The 18,782-nt window shown below is 44.7% G+C and overlaps 2 protein-coding genes across 2 annotated transcripts; one reads left to right on the top strand and one right to left on the bottom strand.

Annotated features, from left to right (window-relative positions):
- Positions 1-747: 747 nt before the first annotated feature.
- On the bottom strand, positions 748-6,777 carry SRSF3 (serine and arginine rich splicing factor 3). Its single transcript, XM_010298941.2, has 6 exons — positions 6,660-6,777; positions 5,668-5,875; positions 5,013-5,147; positions 2,767-2,805; positions 1,880-1,966; positions 748-1,612 (listed from the first exon to the last, which is right to left on the bottom strand). The coding sequence occupies exons 2-6, from the start codon at positions 5,871-5,873 to the stop codon at positions 1,585-1,587; spliced, it is 495 nt and encodes a 164-aa protein (XP_010297243.1). The 5' UTR covers positions 5,874-5,875; positions 6,660-6,777; the 3' UTR covers positions 748-1,584.
- Positions 6,778-15,310: 8,533 nt separating this feature from the next.
- Positions 15,311-16,860, top strand: LOC142605165 (parathyroid hormone 4-like). The gene is made up of 2 exons (XM_075775603.1): positions 15,311-15,399; positions 16,349-16,860. The coding sequence occupies exons 1-2, from the start codon at positions 15,311-15,313 to the stop codon at positions 16,758-16,760; spliced, it is 501 nt and encodes a 166-aa protein (XP_075631718.1). The 3' UTR covers positions 16,761-16,860.
- The last annotated feature ends 1,922 nt before the right edge of the window (positions 16,861-18,782 follow it).

An 18,782-nucleotide genomic window follows, 5' to 3' on the forward strand; every position in this document is an offset into this window, starting at 1 on the left:
GTTAAAAAATAAATCAAGACAGTGTACACCTCAGCAGCCAAGACAGCAACACCGCTGCCCCAGCTATGAGCCATCCATTGCCCACACTCCAGCCCCCTTCTGGGAAGTGGAAGGGATCTTAAAAATCATTTGAGTTCCCCAGGTGGACACCACAAGGAAATTAAACCACAAGACTGTTCAATATGATGGATTTAATCTAAACGCACATGACTGAAACTGACGTAGCTCATCTTCTCTTGGATACAGGAAAAAAAAAAAGTTTGATGCAGTTTGGGAGCTCACAATGCACCCGAGCCATGCCATGGCTTTATACCCAACGGAAACCTCAGTGCAAAGCTTCACTTTACACACCAGCAGTTTCAGGACCAACAGATACAAGGAATACCTTACATGTTGTTACCAACCCACATCCAGGATGCAAAAAACATCAATCTTTGAATCTCCAGCATTATAGAGCTCACCAAGCTAGCATCCTCACCTGGGCTGCATCTGTACCACCAGTATGGGATGCCAGCAGCAAATGGCAGCCCTGCCCCTCGCTGGGAGGCAGGGAGCAGTCACCAGTAGTGACCTGCAACTTAGAGCAGTGTTTGCACAGTTCACAGGTGTTACACAGGGAGACATGGTGAGTGTCATCTTAGCTTGTACTGTGGAGCACGCTTTATCTGAGTTACACAAGAACCAACTGCATGTTCTGCAAAGCGAATGTATAGAGCAGGTACTCAAGTTAAATACTTAAACAACAAGTTGTAACCAAAACTTTAATCCCAAGGATCTCACAAAAGACATTTTACAAGTGACATGAAAATTCTTGTAAAGAAATGCTTAATTCATAACTCTTACAATGTACCATTACACACTCAACACATCCACTCCAGTTGTCAGTTTGGCTGTGTATTTGGTCTGTTCAGAGGTTCCGGAATAGATGGGCAATCCAACAATCACCTATGTAAGAAGTACTCTAATCACATGAAGTACAAAATTAACTGACCCTACGGCTAAAAATTTATATTTCACATAATATAAAGTAGCTCAGTTCCAGGTCCTGGAAGTCAGAACTAGAGCTCTGGATAAAACTGCAGCTCAGTCATTCCCTTCACGTGCCACTGGCTCGATGTTCCTGACCATTCCCGAGAACTGTACTACGAAGCATCTATGTCTTGTTCTGCACAGATGAACGCCGTCCATGGCCATGCTTCTGCAATGAACACATCTTCATTGCACGCTTCCTTCCAAAAGCTTAATCCCAGCAAAACATTCCCCAGCATGTCAACACCAGAAACATTCTTCTATCTATGCAAGACAAACTGAATACCATTCAACACCAACAAAAACATATGTATAATGGTACATTGTAAAGTAATTAATATTACAAACCATATGATCTGCTCAGAACCATATACAGATTCACATCTTTACATTTGCCACCTGTTACAAGATACAAGGAACAAAGCAAGTTCAACAGCTAAAACATTTTAAAAATGCACCAAGCTTTATGAAGTCTGAAAACAAAACAATGTTCTGTACATACTCCTCCTGTCCTCAGATCTAATGACTTCCTGTACACAGCTCCTTCTCACAGTCCTATTTCCTCTCATTTGACCTGGAGCGACTAAAGAAGAAAAGACGAGTTAGATTCCAGCTGCCAAGAGCAGCAGATTTTGATTCAAACCCCCCAGCCCAACTCAGTAGATGACATTTAAACACTTAAAAAATACGGTTTAATAAAACTGGGTATTCAATTCTTTAAGGTAAAGAACGTTGTTAAGACACAAGAGATGATTCTCCACCACAACCCACTTCAGTATTACCAAGACATTGAAACAATCATTTTTACAGATTTACTCAAAATGCATAACCACTCTGAGACTCTTCCTACCTGCGAGACCTGGAAAAGGAACGAGAAGGCTTGTGATTCCTCTCCCGTGAGAGTGATCTCTCTCTTCTTCTGTCTCTGGAGAGGGACCTGTTACAGATTACAATGCAAGATGATTACAGTGTCAAAGCAAAGCTAAACTAATTGGGTTAACAAGGCTATCCAAAGAGCTTCCCTTCAGGAAGTTAAGGTTTTTAACTATTCAACTAGGGGAAACCTGTTAAAGATTATGGCATTAGCCATTCCTTCAGGTACAAATAATCAGCTTGAGCCATACAACACAGCTTAATTTGTGTTGTAAACAGGCATCTATTCCTTTGCAGCACTTTAAATCTGTTCAGAGCCAGATCACAAGTGACTGTGCCTCAGCAAACATGGTGTGTGCACCTATCCTTACACATCTCATACAGTAATGCAGCATCCTATGCTACATAAAAATCAAGTATGAACTGTGGAAGCTTGAAAAGTCTTAACACAAAACTGCGTCACACCCATGTCAAAACCACCTAACACTCTGCAGTATATAACAGCAGAACATGCTCACTGTGTTTCTGATCATCTGTGCTTGTGGCTCAGGAGGAGAGCAGCACATTAACACACAAACTGTGAAAAAACCAGCAGGAACCTGGGACAGCTGCAGAACAGAAACTAATTACTTCCATTCTTAATATCCTTCAACTGATAACCCTGGAATCCCAGATAGCTGTGTAAATATATGAACTCCGCACAAGCAACATGGCAGGAGCAAATTCAGTTCTCCCTTTTACCGAATTACAACGCCTGCCCTGGAGCCTTTTACTGCATACAGCCCAAATGTTAGTCTGCTTTGCTTTGTTTCTTTTTAAGCCTCATGGACAAAGCTATCCAGGCTATAATTAACTGGTGCATACCTGCTGCGGCTACGAGAAAAGCTTCTCCTTCGCGGTGATCTAGAACCAGAAAAAGAAAAGTGAGGCTTTTTATCAATTCTTTCAGCATTAACGGGGTGAGGCAATTCCCAACTTGTCAAACTCACTGTTGGGCCCAGGGAACGTGCCAAGAATAACTGGCATCCATCATCCAGTAAAAGGCATGGAAAGATTAGGCAGTAAAACAAAGCTCAGTGTGAACAGCACGTTTCCAACCACGAATTCACTTTAACTAAGAATGCTTCATAGCAGAGTTGTCCAATGCAACACTTTCCATTTCAACTTAATACACTGCCCAGAACACTACACCAAAGTCCCACAAGTGGTTCCAAAAAAAAAGAAAAAAAAAGAAAAAAAAAAAAAGAAAAACCAGCACAGACCAAATGTTTTGGAACCCATGCAAGCCAAAAAGGTCCATGACAAGACACAAAAGATACCAAGTGGAAAAAAAGTGAAAATGCGCTCAGTGTCAATATTGATAATGCCATTAAGTGCTACATTAGAACTGCATATTTGTGATTGTCATTTTTAATGCCATAGTGTGTTTAGACTATTTTCTTTAAAAAAAATAAAAAAATAAAAATAACCTTAGCTCGGCCCAGTTCATCCCAAAAAGTAATTGTTTTAAGTTTTGAAAACTGTTAGTAAAACCATTTAAAGGTGATAGGATTTTTCTGGCAAGGAAAAGCTAAGTTTGTTAGAGCTTTATTAAAAATTTAGTTTGGCATCTCACATGCAAATATACTGGTTTTTACGTTATTCACAGTGTAAGAGCTTCCATATCACCCTTAAAAGTTTTCTCAAGCAACATATGTACGTTACCACTCAATTATGCACAGCCAGCCTTTGATTGAGAAAAGTAATTACTTATAAGCCACTTACTCCTTATTTTAACCAGCAGTAAACTGTATAAGCAGGAAAAACTTACTAGTTTTTGGTTTCAACAAGCTAGAAATGGTGAGGTGAGGCTGCCGGACTGACTGCCAAGAAGAATTTGCTGAAAAGGTTTTGCCAGATGTTGCGTTGTATTTAGTTGGTTGGCGAAGGGGGTGTTGTGGATTTTTCCTGCTTTTTTGTTAGCCGAAGGCTGCTGCTGTAGTTGTTGTGAAGACATTTGGTAAATAAACAGCTGAGCTGATTGGCCGGGAATGTGTGGGCGGTCGAGGTGGCTGCTGCCGATTTGGTTAAGGTTGGAGAGAAGGCTGAGAGAAAACAGCATGCTCGGGAACCAAAGGGCGGTGCAACCTGACGACTGGCCATGCCTGGGTCATGTGAAACGACACCAGCCAAGCTGAATGGGGCGCGCTGGTCACATGACGCTGAAAGGGCTAGTTGACTGGCTAATGCAGACTCAGAGGGTGGTGAGAAGAGACATGATGGTGACTCTGTAACGGGTTCATTTTTATTAATAGATGGACCAAAAAGCATAAAAAAAATGAAAAACAAGCCATCAGTACAACCATCTATTAGCTAACAAATACTCCTAATGTGTTATTTTTCAACAGCAAAAGGGTAAGCTTGAAACCCTGACTCGTGAGGACTTCACTCACCTGCAACAGGTAAATTCAGTCCTGCAAAAACCACGTTGCAGACTTAAACTGCCAGACAAGCTAGTCTGGGTCCAAGAACCTGTCACTTACCAAAAATCCTGCTACATTTTAGAACTGGGTTTGCAAACCTCAAGCGACAGGATTGTCACATGATGTTTTAATTCCAAACTAACACTGAAGTGTAAAGATTCTAGATGTTTAAAGCAACTGTTACTTGATCTATTACTAAACAGCTGCCTACTTGGAAAATATTTAAATTGCGCAAACAAAGCTGAGAAACACATCTGTATGGAAATGCTAAGCTGCTGTATGTCATGTTTTGCCATTATGGAATAAAGGAAAGGAACAGCCTAAGTTGAAGCATGGGGAAGAAAGGGAAAGTGTGACTAGAAGATGAGCAGATTTTAGGAGGAACGAGGATAAGTCCAGGATAGAGGGCGCTGACTACCAACTGGCACAGTGACCTAAGGACAAAAGCCAACATTGAACACAACTTAAGTTCACCTCGATTTTGTGGGGGTTTGGGGTTTTTTGGGGTCTTTTTTAGCATTTGCCATCTCCAAATTGTGATCAGATAGATGAATGTTATCCATCAACATGCTTTTAAAAAGCCTGCTTCTAGGATGCTAAGTGGTAACAGTGCCAACAGCTCTGCGAGTGTACTTTGACCTAGGGTACCTGCGCCGAGGAGGAGGACTTCTTCTGCGATAGTCATCTCGAGGACGCCTGCCCCAGGATGGAGGTGGACCGCGGTTCCGACTCCGTTTCTCACCATTGGAGAGCTCCACTCTGACACGACACCCACAGAGGGTTCTGGGAAAGAGATTGACAGCAGTTAGCATTTCCGGGGACAAGCCTGCACGCAGAAGAAAACCTACGGAATCAAAAGAGGGAAAAGGAATAGACAAGGGGGAAAACATTCTGTTTGTACACATTACTCAAGTACACAGTACTCAGAGTCTAAAAAAAGTAGACTCCAGCATGACAGACAAAAGGTTTGGCCACTTCTGAAAGCTTGCCATGCTATTAAAGCGGGCAGAGAATGAACCAAGGAGACTCTCCCTCAGTTTTGCTTCTTTACAGTAACACCATCCTGAATTTAACTAACACACACCAAGAGGTCCAACTCCAAAATGTAAAATTAAATGCCCAATGCTATTCCTGTACTATTAAGAAAGACTACCCTTATACCACCATACAAATAAATATTGCGTAACAAGTGTGTCAAGTCCTTCGTTTTACCAGTTGAAGCTTCCCAATTTAAACTGCACCATTACCCACAATTTTTCTTATTTTCACCAGGCAAGCCAAACACACAAGAAGCATGTTTTACCTTCCATCTAGTTCTCTTACTGCATCAGCTGCATCTCGTGGATCTTCAAATTCCACAAAGGCAAAACCAGGAGGATTTCTCGCCACCCATACACTGCGCAGTGGTCCATAGTAGCCAAAAGCTCGCTCTAATTCAGTTTTGTTGCCATTGTTTCCAAGGTTACCCACATAAACCTTGCAGTCCAGCGGACAAGAGTCACGATGCATTGCTAGGACAAGGAGGAAAAAAAAAAAAGCAATTCTGTTGGTTGCTTTTCCCAGAAACTCCAACAGCACTACAATCTGATATGACAGAAACATTAACCTGTGTGAAAGGAACGGGGGGAGGAAGCGGAAGCAGTGTCGAAAATAATCACAAAAGCTAGCTGCTATATCATAACTGTGATTAAAATTCACTACTTCAGGGAATTACGTTTACTTTTATAGCCCCCAACTTTGAAGGGGGATGTTTCTCTGCGGCCCCTCTCCCCTGCTCATGGCTTACGGCGGGGGCCGGGCCTGCAGGGGGAGTGCGGGGCGGGAGAAGGGCTCCATTGTTCTCGGAGAGGGATCCGGGGGAAGCTGCACATGCTGGGGGGAGAAGCAGCGCCATCTCCGGCAGAGGCCACGGCGTGAGCGCTCCGTGAATCCCTCCCGAGCGCCTCCTCAGCGCTGCGTGTGCGGCGTGAGGAACCAGCGCTCCCTCGGAGCTGGCGTGAAAGGCGCCACACCACCCCCGCGGCACCTCCCGCCTACCCGCACCTCGCCTCACTGGCCACAGCCGCGGAGAAAAAGCGGCGAGCGGGTTCTTCCAAGACAATCCGTGTCCTACCCGCCTTCTCCCCACCCGGCTTTCCTCAGCGTTGCAGCAGCCACCGCCCGCGGCCCAGCTTTACAAAATGGCGGCTGCTCTTTGTTTGCTGCCACCGGGCCCCGCACACTTCCATCCGCCCTGCCGGGGACCGAGACCGCGGGTGCCACCTCCCCCCCGCCCTCCGAGGTGAAGATCCTCACCGATGCTAAGAGGGAGGGCGCGCGAAGGGAGCCCGCGCTAAATTCGTAGCCGACTCGACCCTCAACGAAACTCCCGCTCCGCTTTTCCTCACTGGACAAAATGGCGGCGGGCACCTACCCCGCCCGGCTTTATATATGGGCAGTCTGCTCTCGCGTGATGCCACCCGACAGCAAATCAGAGGGCGCCGTTGCGCTGATTGATAGCTGGCTTCATCCCGCCGCCTCCGCGCGGTCCCAAACGGCAGCGGGCGGGCTTCTCAGCGGCAACGGCGGGAGCGCGGAGGCCGTTCCTCAGGGCGAGACTCTCCTCCTCTCTCGCCCAAAATTTCGCTGTAGAGACCGATTATCGAGAGAAGACTTCAGGTCCCTGAAATCAGGAAACGGCAACACGCCCAGGGAGGCTGTTTTGCTGGCTAAAAAGGAAAAAAAAAAAGATTTTCTTCTTGTCTCTCCGACCCAGTGGGATACATTCAGGCCATGTTTTTTAGCATCTTCCCCTCATCACTAGGGTTTTACACATATGAAAGTTTCGATTCATTAAGAGCAGTTTCTCCTCATGGGCAGCGGCTTTAAATAAATGTGCTGAGCAAACGTGCTTTTTACCTGTGCCAGCCCCAAAAGAGCTGCCTGGCCTGAAACCTCCCTCAGCGGCCCTCACGCAGTCCCACTCACATTGGGGCTGCGGGCTCACCTGGATCCTGAAAGGGGCCAAACTAGTCTTACTGTCCCTCTCGCTCAAAATCAGCATCCAGCGTCCAAACTGAAAACGTCCAGCCCCTGCTCCCAGATGAAAGTAGGCTTCTGCCTACTGAGGCACAAAAGAGGGAAGTGAGGTGTTTTTTTTCCCCAGCACTCAGTAGAAAATGAGATAATTTGAACTGAGGAATTTTAGTTACAGAGGGCATAGGCAGTGGTGTTGATGTGCTTTACTAAACACTCATTCATTGAGCTAGGACATAATCACATGAGTTAAAAAAATAACTTGCTCCAGAGGGGTTGCCTTAGATAACAAACCACTTGGTTTGGCTTGTCCGATAATATGAGAAATCCATCCAGGGCTGTTCCTGGAGTAACTTCCCCAAAGCTGTTATTTGTAGGCTGTGTTTAAGCCAGACTTTACCTTTTTGATCTGGGCCAGAGAAGACAAATTTATCTGGTACAAGTATAATTAACAATACCTGGAGTAATAATATATGTGATAAGGTATTTTGAGTGCAAATTAATGCACTGTGTTTTCCAAGCAGGAACTGTGCAGATGGGGCATCCTCAGTCTACTAGAATTGTACCAGCATGTAAAACCCCCCTGGAATTAAAGACAACCAGCTGGTACAATTCATTAGAGTTTTCCAAAATCTTTTGCGGCAGCCCGCATTATTTTTAAGAGCCTCTTCTCTGTAAAATCCTCCCAAGGGTCAAAATTGGCAAAGGGACAGAAAAAACAAGGATTTTGAAGTAACTGATGCTCTAAAGTATCTTTATCATGTGTACAGATATCTGACAGTTACCTGCTTTTAATTAAAGAAATCTAATGCACTGTAATCTAAAGTAGCTGATGGATAATTTCCTGAGTCAACACAAAGGAAGTAATTTGAAGGTTACTTGAGGCTGTTCAGCCATTTCACTGTATGACTTCTTTGAGATGGTGATTTCCCATGCTTGCCTCAGATGGCATTTGCAACATTAACTAGACCTTGCCTTATATCACATAATGTACATTGGAAACATGATTTAAGTTTTGCAATAATTAATATGTAAAAAAAAAAAACCAACACCAAACATCAGTTAGCAACTTGGACAACCTTGTCATCTTAAACAGATCTTTTAACTTTGTACCAAAGTTACACATGACATTGAAAATACTGTAAAAACCATGTTATCCAGTTTGCTTTTGGCATTATAAAGAAACTAAATGTGGCCCGTAACCATGACAAAAGGCCGAGGTCAGAACAGAGGCAACCGTATTCGGCCAAACCTCAACCTGTTTCCACAGTGGGTTTTAGCGTGCCCCAACACAGCACTTCATTCATTCAAATGTCAGCATTTTGATTGCCCTCTGAAAGATGATACCCTGAAACAGCTCTGAGCAGCACTATATATGTGTACATATAGACATATATGAAAGCTGCATTATGTCCATTATTTTGTTATTCCAAGTTTATAAGATAGTGTTTGAAAAATCGTGCTGCATTGCAACTCTCTTGCTTTTGCAGGAAGAAAATGCCATTTGTGTCCAATATGTAGGAAATGTACAGAACTTTTACATTCATCGGATCTTCCATAAAAGGAAGGAGAGAACATTGACCTTACAAACAAGACCAGATCTACTTTAATCAGGTAGGCCAAGACTAGATTGAAAAGGCACCTAACGTCTGTGCAATTCCAGTGGAGCACAGTTATCTATTTTATACCACGGCCAGACTAGAATCCATGACCAGACTGACAAGAAGTAAGGTGTTATATTCAAGCCACTATCATTGTTTCTGAGATTTAAATCTCACAAAAGAAAATTAACATATTCTAGCCATTATGGTTTGGGAGAAACCTGAGCCATGTGAGCCAAATTTAAGGGATACTTCAGGAGACAGACAATATTTACTGAAGAATACTTCTATCAGCAACAGGATTTCTTAGGGTTACTCCTTAAGTGAAACTAGACATTAGCAACAATACTTATTTACTGGCATGATTCTATCTACAGAAAGGTCTTTTGCTAGGAAATGTTACATCAACGCAACAGTCTGAGGGGACAGGCCTTTACTTCAGTCATACCTCACTGCACAGTCATACCTCAGCTAGCTGCTCGTGAAGTTCTTGTGGATTCAACCCATTTTCACATCCTGTCAATAGACTAATCTTGATGAAGGCTATTTTCTAAAGAAACAGTGACCTACACTTGCCTGATCTTTAGATATATTACAACCAGCTTGTGTAAGCTTATTCCCACCACAACTGCTCTTCTGTTTACAGGGTACAAACTCCTGTTCCTTATTCCCTTTAAAATGTACACATTTTTACACTCTGAAAGCATTTAGCAGTGCCTCAGACCTCAAGTAAAGGCTGAGTGAAACAACAGACTGTAACTTTTACATGATAGACCTAAACTGAGAGACACTCAAGCACCCAGCCAGGGGCACAGCATGTCCCCAAGACTCAGCACTTGGGGATTAGTTAGCAAGAAGTCTGTTTACTTGAATGACGTCATTTGGAGACATTAAGTTCGTCAGCCTTCATCCCCATCTTTCCAGGTGTGAGTCCTCTGCCACTGCTGGGGTCCCGGGCTGGGTGTCGATGACACCCTCAGGGCCTCGCCATTTGAAATAAGAAATCCACACCAGCTGTTGGCTCGTTTGAGGTCCTTTAAGAAACACCTTCTTGGTCCTACAGATGTTAGCGACTGGGCACTCCCTCTAGTCTGGGGATGCGACAGCCGACTCCCTGGTGACCTCGGCGCTCCGCTGCTTCTCGGGCAGGATTCTGGCGCCCCGGGGTCAGCCCCTTCCCGCCCGCCTCCTCCCCGGCCCAGCCAAACCGAGCGATGGGCACCAGATGGCGGCGTTCTCCGCTCGCCCAGCGAGCTCCAACCGCCGCCCTACACCCCCCCCGCCCCGGCACTGCGAGACACCCCTCCTTTTCTTTCGTTTCTGCTCAGTCGAGGTTCTGGGCAGAATTCTCCAGGAATAACTGCAACACCGTCGAAACAGGGATAAGCTCAGAGAGCCCAGTGGGTGTTACAGAAGCAGTGCAAGGGACTGGAGGTTTTGTCTCAGCTTCACCCGAATCTGTTTTGCACATGGAAATCTTTCCATCTGGAGATTATTTTGGGAAGGAAAGAGTCAGCCCCAGGCTTGGCTCCAGGGCAGGTTTTGCAGGACAAAACACTCTTGCTACTGTGTTTAGATAGAGCTGTGAGTCTCAGGCACTTCTGTAAACCTGGCTTGAAATCAGAAAATGAGAAATTCAAACAGTGAGTCTGACTCGCGGTTCAACTCCAATTTTAATCCCCTGGAAGATGGGAGTTCTCTCTGGGATGATGCAGGATTTAAAACTGCCCACACAGCCTAGACGCTGGTGCTGGAGCCAACCCCCTCAAACGCGATTACTTATGCCTCTCCACGAGACTGTCCCCCCCCAGCAATACAAAGGTGATACAGAAGAGCTATAAGCACCCAAAGGAGAGGAAACCTCGAGCCTGCTGTCCCAAGGAGCTTAATTTAATCCTTTAAACGGTTACCGAGGCGATGCTGCTGCTGGCTCCTTCCTCCTGGGGCAGAAGGCTGGTGATGGCCCCCGCAGGGGTAGCATGGGATGTGGTGGTGCAAAAGTCTTCGTGGCCTCCAGGTTTGCTGCGAGGTGTCATTTCCTCTGACTTCTCAATTAGGGAGGCCAGGAAGGGAGAGCAGCCATTCATTAGCAGCTGCTTCACCAGCAGCTCAGGGGAACTATATTCACCATCCAAGTGTGGTCAAACAGTTTCCTCTCAACAGGGCGGTGTCTGTCTTTCCACACACTGCACCGAACAGCTCGTATGAATTTTAGTCTGTTAGGCTAAGAGCAGTTAGGGGAAAAAATATATAAAAAGCCAAAGTAGTTTCTTGTATTAGAGAACCACAAAGCCTTCTGAAGCCCACGCTCCTGTTACTGGTGAATAACAGAGAACAGCAGAACAGCATGTGGAAAAAATTTGTCAGATCTGTCTGTCCATCTCCTTACAGATAGAGGATCCCTTTGATGCTATAGAGTCTTTAATTAAGCTTTAAAATCCCAGGCAAGAAGATCCCCCTTGCCCTAATGAGGCTATTTGCACATTTGCTTTGCTTTCTGTTCCCTCCCTCCAGTCCTTCTCCCCCCTCAGCCAGGCCTCCAGGCTTTCTCTTTCCTTCTTCTTTCATGCTCTGCAGTAAGCCATATTCCCTTCCTCCCCCACCTGGCTCCCTGGGGAAAGGGCTGGAAAGCAAAACAAAAGAATCACTCACTGGGAAACCGTAATTTGCACAGCTCTCCTCGCTCAAACGCTCCCACTGAAAAAGGGGATTGAACAGCAAAGGCACCTTCTAACGTGAAGTCAGGCCTTCAGACCAGAAAAAGCCGGAGGGTGGGAACGAAGGCTTTGAAGCCAAGGCTAAAACCTTTGATGGCTCCAAGTGTGCTTTGAGGGAGGCCCCGAGGTAACCAAACTCCCATCAGCTGGGTTTGCTGTTTACTTCCCTGGAAAAAATGGGCTCTTAGTTGGCTCTACATTGCCCAGTGCTCTTGCAGAGATTAATCTATACCAGCTAAAAATACCACCTGGTAGTGCTGTTTGTACAATTAGCAACCTTCTCATAGATATGTTAACTGCTACACGTGTGGCTGTGGTATAAGCTGTGCAATCAGCACATATTTCCTTTAGAAATACTGCAAACCACGGAAATCAATCCCTGCGAGCACCTCTTCCCTACTGTGCTGCTAGTGCCAATAACTCTTTGTGCTGGATGCTTCTCAAAGACGTATTGTAACTTCAGTGCAGTCTGTCATCACATACACCTCAGGGAGATGTTACGAAGTCACGACCAAAGTTATTTTGACTTCTAAGTCCTTGGGTGGAAATATCCCATGGAAGAGTGTAGCTATGGCAATGCAGTGCTGCCATTACAGAATGCTTCAAGTGCCCATTTACCGATGCCCTGTCAATGTGTCTGGCCCGCCTGCAGTCACTTGGATTAATGCTGTATTAGTTCTTCTGTTGGGAGATGATGGTAACTGCATTCAATAAAAACCCATCATATAATGGAGACTTGAGAAGTTCAAGGATGAATTAGACCAGATATTTTGGACATGACTTTGGCCAATGCTTATTAGTCCTTGAAGATGTAACTAGGAAACCTTGGTTTCACAGGCAGATAATTCAGTGTAACTGCAGTGTAACTGCTACCCTGGAAACTAAGATGCAAAGCAAGCCCCTGTTTTACCAACATTTAACAAATGTCATCTTTAATTGGTGATACACTTTGTTCTCTTTAATGAGTGACACTCTCCTTAACAATTGGGACTCATGTAATGAAATCAGGAATGCTTATTTGATTTCTCTGCAATAGCGGGGCTCAAAATAAGCTGTCGTGATGAATATAATAAAAAGCACTTTGGTGTCCATAGAAGCTGTGAGAACAGATGAGGTTGTGCGAGCACTGCTAATAGGGCCTGTCTCATTTGGACAATGTGTTTGTATTCACCTGAGACTGGATTTAACGGGAACGTATGGCTGTGCCTATGTGAAAGGAATCGATAGCTTCTGATAATGCTAAGCCAATGATCTTTTCAATCTTTCCAGGGAATTTTTCCTCAGAAATGACAAATACATTCACTTTCTTTCACTTTGAGAAATAGGAACTGGTCCCCTTAAACAGACCAATGTTTCAGCCTGATGGTCCAGCCACATTCTGAGTATCCAAATTCTACTGAAATTACTTGGTTAGAGATCATAAAGTGAGTATCAAACCTCGCCCGACATCACCTCATAGGGTTTCAAAGCATATCAGAATTTGGCGTTTTGCCTGAGCTACTACTCACATTTTTATTGTTTAGTCAGTTAGAGACGTCTTCTCCGTATCTCCCCAGTTTCCAAGATTTAAACCAAACATGTTTACTGTACAATCAACGGATTTAAATTAAATTTGTACTGAACATTAAAATCCAGTGGGATCTTACTTACCAGCTCCTCAGATTTTCTGTAACTGTCCTATTTTGCCAATTGTCCAATAACTGGCATTACAGAGTTCATCAGTATTGCTGATTTAGATTCCTCCTACACAACATTAGTGTCCTATATGTGAGTCCCTCAAGACAGCAGAGGAGGGAGATCTCTTTTGCATCCCAGAGACATTTTTCCCCCTCAACCCTGGAACAGAAGGTTTGAATATCCCTTTCCCAACATCCTGCAGGACAGGAACGCCATGTTAGAATTAAAAGTTCTCACAAAACAGGAGAGATAGCAAAGCAATAAGAAACTGTCCACAAGCTTGTCATCTTTTCCTTAGTCACCGCTGAACAGAACATTTTAGAATCCAAGATTTATTATCACTGGAAACAGGGAGCTGTCTCATTTCACTGACACAAGAGGAAACATCTTAGTCACAAAGTGCTGTAGAGATCATCTCTATTGTTTCTGCAGTTTCTGGGCAGGTATAAAAGAAGGTGAAAGGCACTCGTCATTGCAACTGGAACGTCACAACAAGACTGGCAGGAAGACACATCTGTGCAGATCAGAACTTCACCAGGATCTCTACAAGATCATCAGTAAGTGGATAATGTTACTTTTGTGACTGGAAGATGCTTTTTCATTAATACATAGTTTACTGTTGGTCACAATAGGAAATTATAGCTTAACCATTATGTATGAGCAGGAGTTCTACATTAGCATAACCTAAAATATCATACACCATGTAAATACACATATACCTATATGTATATTTATGTGTGTATATATCTGTATTTAATACAGAAATTTTAAAATTTGAACTAGTATTTATTTGTTCTTTCATGTCTAGTTTAATTTGAACACATTGTCCAAGGAAATTATTCACTAATTAATGGAGCAGACTTTATTAAGAACAAGCTTAACTTTTACAACCAAACGTATGATATAATTTGCCTTTCTATCCAGTCACTGACAATTTAATATCCAAATTAGTATAAAGAAAAGTCATTTAAGGAGGTGCTGAGCAAACTGCTCCTGCACAAAAAGAATTATTTCTTCAAAAAATGAGTAGTCTCATTACAGGGGAATGTATCTTTACTATTCTTACATAACAATTTAAATGCTGCAACTTTTGTTTTGTTGTCCACCTAGGTTTTGATGTAACAATTAATACAGGATTTGCTAGTAACTAACTAAAGGGACAGGCTGGAGCCAATCCTAAAAGCAGGGTACAGTCATTTGTGTAAAAAATGCAGAAATTTTAGCGATAGACCCGGTGATAAAGGAGTGGTGGGGTTGAAAGGATGGGGAGATAGAGGCGTACCAACGCCAGGAGCAGATGGAGAACCGAATGCAGTTTTTACTTAGATGAAAATAATCATGGCACTTTTACATTTTCTAGTTGTCACTTCCCTAAGCCAGAAATCCACTTCTTTACAGAAAAATAATCCAGTATCGGTCTAATATCGTCCTCGTGCACTGGCAGATTTGGATATCAGCGCTTGCATTGCTCATGGTAAAGGTTGTATTATTAAAGGTCCAAATCCCAGGGCTCAATCTGCATGGTCCAGTCTTAAACTCCTTTTGAGTTTTGGGACAGATTTCTTAGGCAGCAATCCTGATCTTTTGGTTAAATTTCTGCTAAGTCGTTACCAGGAAGGTCTCTTGCCAGTTCTAAATGAAATAATCTCCTGTGCTTGCAAATGCACAAGAGTGGGAAGTAGTATATTGAGAGGCAATAGTGGAAAAGGAGATTTAGGACTCCTAGCAAGGAAATGTAGATATATACTATGAAATCTATTCGTCTTGTACCAGGAGATGTTACAAATCCATGTCTTATGTTCTAGGAGGTAATTTTTACCAGTGCTTAAAGGCTGAAATTCATTTTGTCAGGTGAAAGAAAGAACAGAGAAAAAAAAGATTTCTGATCATACTGTCAGCTTCTTGTCCTGTGGAGCAGATTTAAAGAAGAGAGAAAATGTTCCTGCCCCAGAGATCTCTGCAGATGGTTACATTTTTGGCACTTCTTTTTTTTGCCTGTTTTGCAACATGTCAAGACACTGAAAAGTAAGCAATATCATCCTTTTACTTAATATCCTTAGCAGGATGTGCTTGCCTTTGATTTAATGGGCTATATTCTTCACTGCTGTCATTTACTCCAGGGCATGGTAGAAGGAAAATTCTATACATTTGATATGACAACATTTTAAATCACCCTCTATACAGTATAAAATTAGACCAATTGCATTTTTAGACGTGTAACATATACCACATTTCAGCTGATGCTTTTAAACACAGCACAGCAAACCATGTAAGGATGTTCAACGCAAGCCATGGAAATGGCACATGCTAAAATTCCATATTTAGGTTCCCATTCAGATCCAAATCTGCAGTGAGAGTCGATAGCTGCAGTTAGCTGTTACCTAAACAGCCTGAAATCCAGAAATATTTGCATCCCAGAATTTAGCCTGCCCTCCCCAGCCATATTTAGCTCAAAATTTTTGGTGTATCTGAAGAAAATAAGGATTTGTTTTCATTTCAGGGACACCACTGATTTCAGTTAAATTACTCCTGATGTACAGCCCTGGAAGGAAAGAAACAAATCCAACAATCCTCAAACAGTGAGGTCATGAAAAGGGAATTTTATTCTGGTATTTAAACCTCTGAAAAGATCCCAAATGTGGGAAAGACCAAATCTCTGTAAGAGCTCTTTAATCTTGCTAAGGTAATTTTGTCACTGTCTCCCCAATTCAAGGTGTTCCTTTTGGGAATGGCAGTGTTTGAGCTTCCCACCTTCAGGAACTGGCTGCCTGACAGGCTGCCTGAGCCAGCCTGCACGGGAGTGCTCCCGCCGCCGGCTTTGCAAGAGTCAGCACATCATGGCAGACACCACCAACACTCCTTCCTCAGCTTAGAGAAGCATCTAAGATTGATGGGTGTGAATCAGCCACGTTTTAAATAGCAGCTTAGATCTGGCTGTGCTTGGTGCCTAACTAACTCCTTCTTCCCCTTACAGTAAAAGAGCAGTGACAGAGCATCAGCTCATGCATGACAAAGGACGGGCGTTTCAAGGGCTGAAGCGCCTGATGTGGCTCCACAATGCGCTAGGTAGCGTGCACACAGCCCGCAGCAGGGATATTTCGCTTTCAGACGCCATGTGGGATTCGCAGAAGAGCCAAGATCCCTCAGATCTCTACAACAGCATCAGCAGAGAAGAGATGAAGCCTGATTCAAGCCTGACGAAGCAGCTGCTGGAACTGATGCAACAAGAGCCTGGCTTCCCCCTATTAAAGCAGCTGGATTTGCTGCAGTATGTGAAGACCCCAAAGGGTAACTGGAACCCACAAGACCTTTTCAACCTCCTTCCAATCAAAGAGCTGGGCAGCAAGAGAAATCCTAGCACCCAGCCACAGAACTTTTCCCACTAGCTTCCATCCAGCTCAGTCCGTCTGCTTTAGACATGTCATGTTGCAAGGAAAAGCTCTAGTGCAAAGGTGAACCGCAAAAGAAAAATAACGTCCATCTGTTCTGTTACCTCCTCCCAGATGTCGAATAGAGACTCCTGTAAGGACGTAGGTTCTCTGCCCAGCCTGAGCACTGTGACTGTGAGGGGCATTTGTCACAGGCCAGAAATCTCCCTCTCGATGGCAGGGCCCTCCCTGTTTGTCACTGGTATCTCAGGGCTGTGGCAGCTCTTTGTAGCTCTTGGAGCCCACGTGTAGCAGGAAGTTAGGTTCATTAATCTGCACATTCACAGGCTCACTTGCAGTCTCATGTTTTGACTCCTGAAGAAGCAGTTACCTCCTCACAAAGATTCTATTTCACACCTGCCTGCAGTAGTAAGGACTTTTCTTATACTTTAGGTCCAAAGGTTTGTTTTTTTCCTGCTTCTCCAGCATATAGAATACTTTAAGCCTCTCATCTCTCAGGTTTTCCTTCAGGGTGGCAAACTTTTCCCAGGCCACAGAGGCAGAAGCTGGCAGTGATCCCCACAGCCCCCAGCCAAAGCCCTAGACATTTACCTTGTTCTGCTGGTGGAAGAGATGAGAATTGGCTCCCGGGTCCCTATTTGAGCCTTTTGTTTCAAGACTTCCTACCTTTTCATGTAAAACCCTCTCTGAGAGCCCCCACAATGCACCATGTTTTCTCGGCAGAAAAACAGCATCGTGAGGCCACCTGTGTTTCCCGAGAGGAAGAGGCAGCACGTGATTTTGCTATTCACCTTTAATATCCAACTGACCAGCTCTGTCTGAGCAAAGCGAAGTCCAGTTTAATTGCAAAATTAGTCTTTCAGAAATTCAGTCTCTGTTATGTGTGTTACAAATACATCAGTGTTTCCATCATGTAGGGACTAGATACGCCATTATTAATCATGAAATTCCTCTGTTGCTGATAGACTTCAACTGCATGTGCAGAGGGTATTTCTCAGTGATTAAAACCCAGGAACTCCTTGATGTTGTTAATAATAAAAACCCCTTTTCACCCTCTGCATTGCACTTGCTTTTTTTGTAGAAATGTAAACAAAATGAAGCAAAATCCTCTTTTGCTAGTATCTCCACACACTTGGGATGAGTATAGACTCACATTTCTTTCATCCTGCCATTCCTCAGAGCTCCCCATTAAATTCCCAAGTCCCATCAAACCAATACTGGAACATTTGGATGTTCCTGAAGAGCCACGAGGCTCTGGGATTATACTGCCCAAGGAACAAGTTCGCTGGGATGTGGGAGTCCTTCTTCCTCCCCTGAACCTCTCTCCAGGCTGTGCCAGACCAGCACTGGGGGATGAAACTGAGGGGACGTGGCTATGAAAAGCTCTGGGAAACAGCTGTGTCCTGCCTAACAGGTCGGTCCATCTGTCCTTCCAGATGTGGGTTTTTTTCCCCTCTTGGGCTGAGGGACTGTTTCCTGAGCACTAGCACACTGAGGTGACCATCAGTGTCTTGGTGGCACCTGTCCCTGGGGATGCCCCACCCCTGCAGTGGGGTGTGTCACCACACAGTGACCTAATGCACATCAGCTCTGCGGGGATGGGGAAAAACCAACATCCCCTCTGCCGCGGGCTGGGCGCTGAGGCGAGGCCGCGTGCGGTGAGGCTGCAGGTCACAGTGCCATTGCGGGGACGAGGGATGGAGGCAGGACAGAGCTCCCCAGGCTTGCGGGAGCACTACAGGCAGGCCGACACCCTACGTCTTGAAGCGCTGGTACCTCTGGCTGGGCCCGATAGAGAAGGAGGCTGATTTGAAGTGAAATACGTAGATCCCACCACGGGACCCACACCAGCCGTCCTCAAGTGCGCCCGCGCCTCCCTGGGCCCGGGGCACATTGCGCATGCGCCAGGACGCATCCCGCCCCTCCCGGCCCCCTCGGGCCGGCGCGGAGACCCCAGGCGCATGCGCCGCTGTCGGGAGAGGGCGGGGCGCGGCAGCCCCGTCCCGGGCAGAGGGCGGG

This window comes from Balearica regulorum, chromosome 25 (assembly GCF_011004875.1).
Source record: "Balearica regulorum gibbericeps isolate bBalReg1 chromosome 25, bBalReg1.pri, whole genome shotgun sequence".
Taxonomy (NCBI): Eukaryota; Metazoa; Chordata; class Aves; order Gruiformes; family Gruidae; genus Balearica; species Balearica regulorum.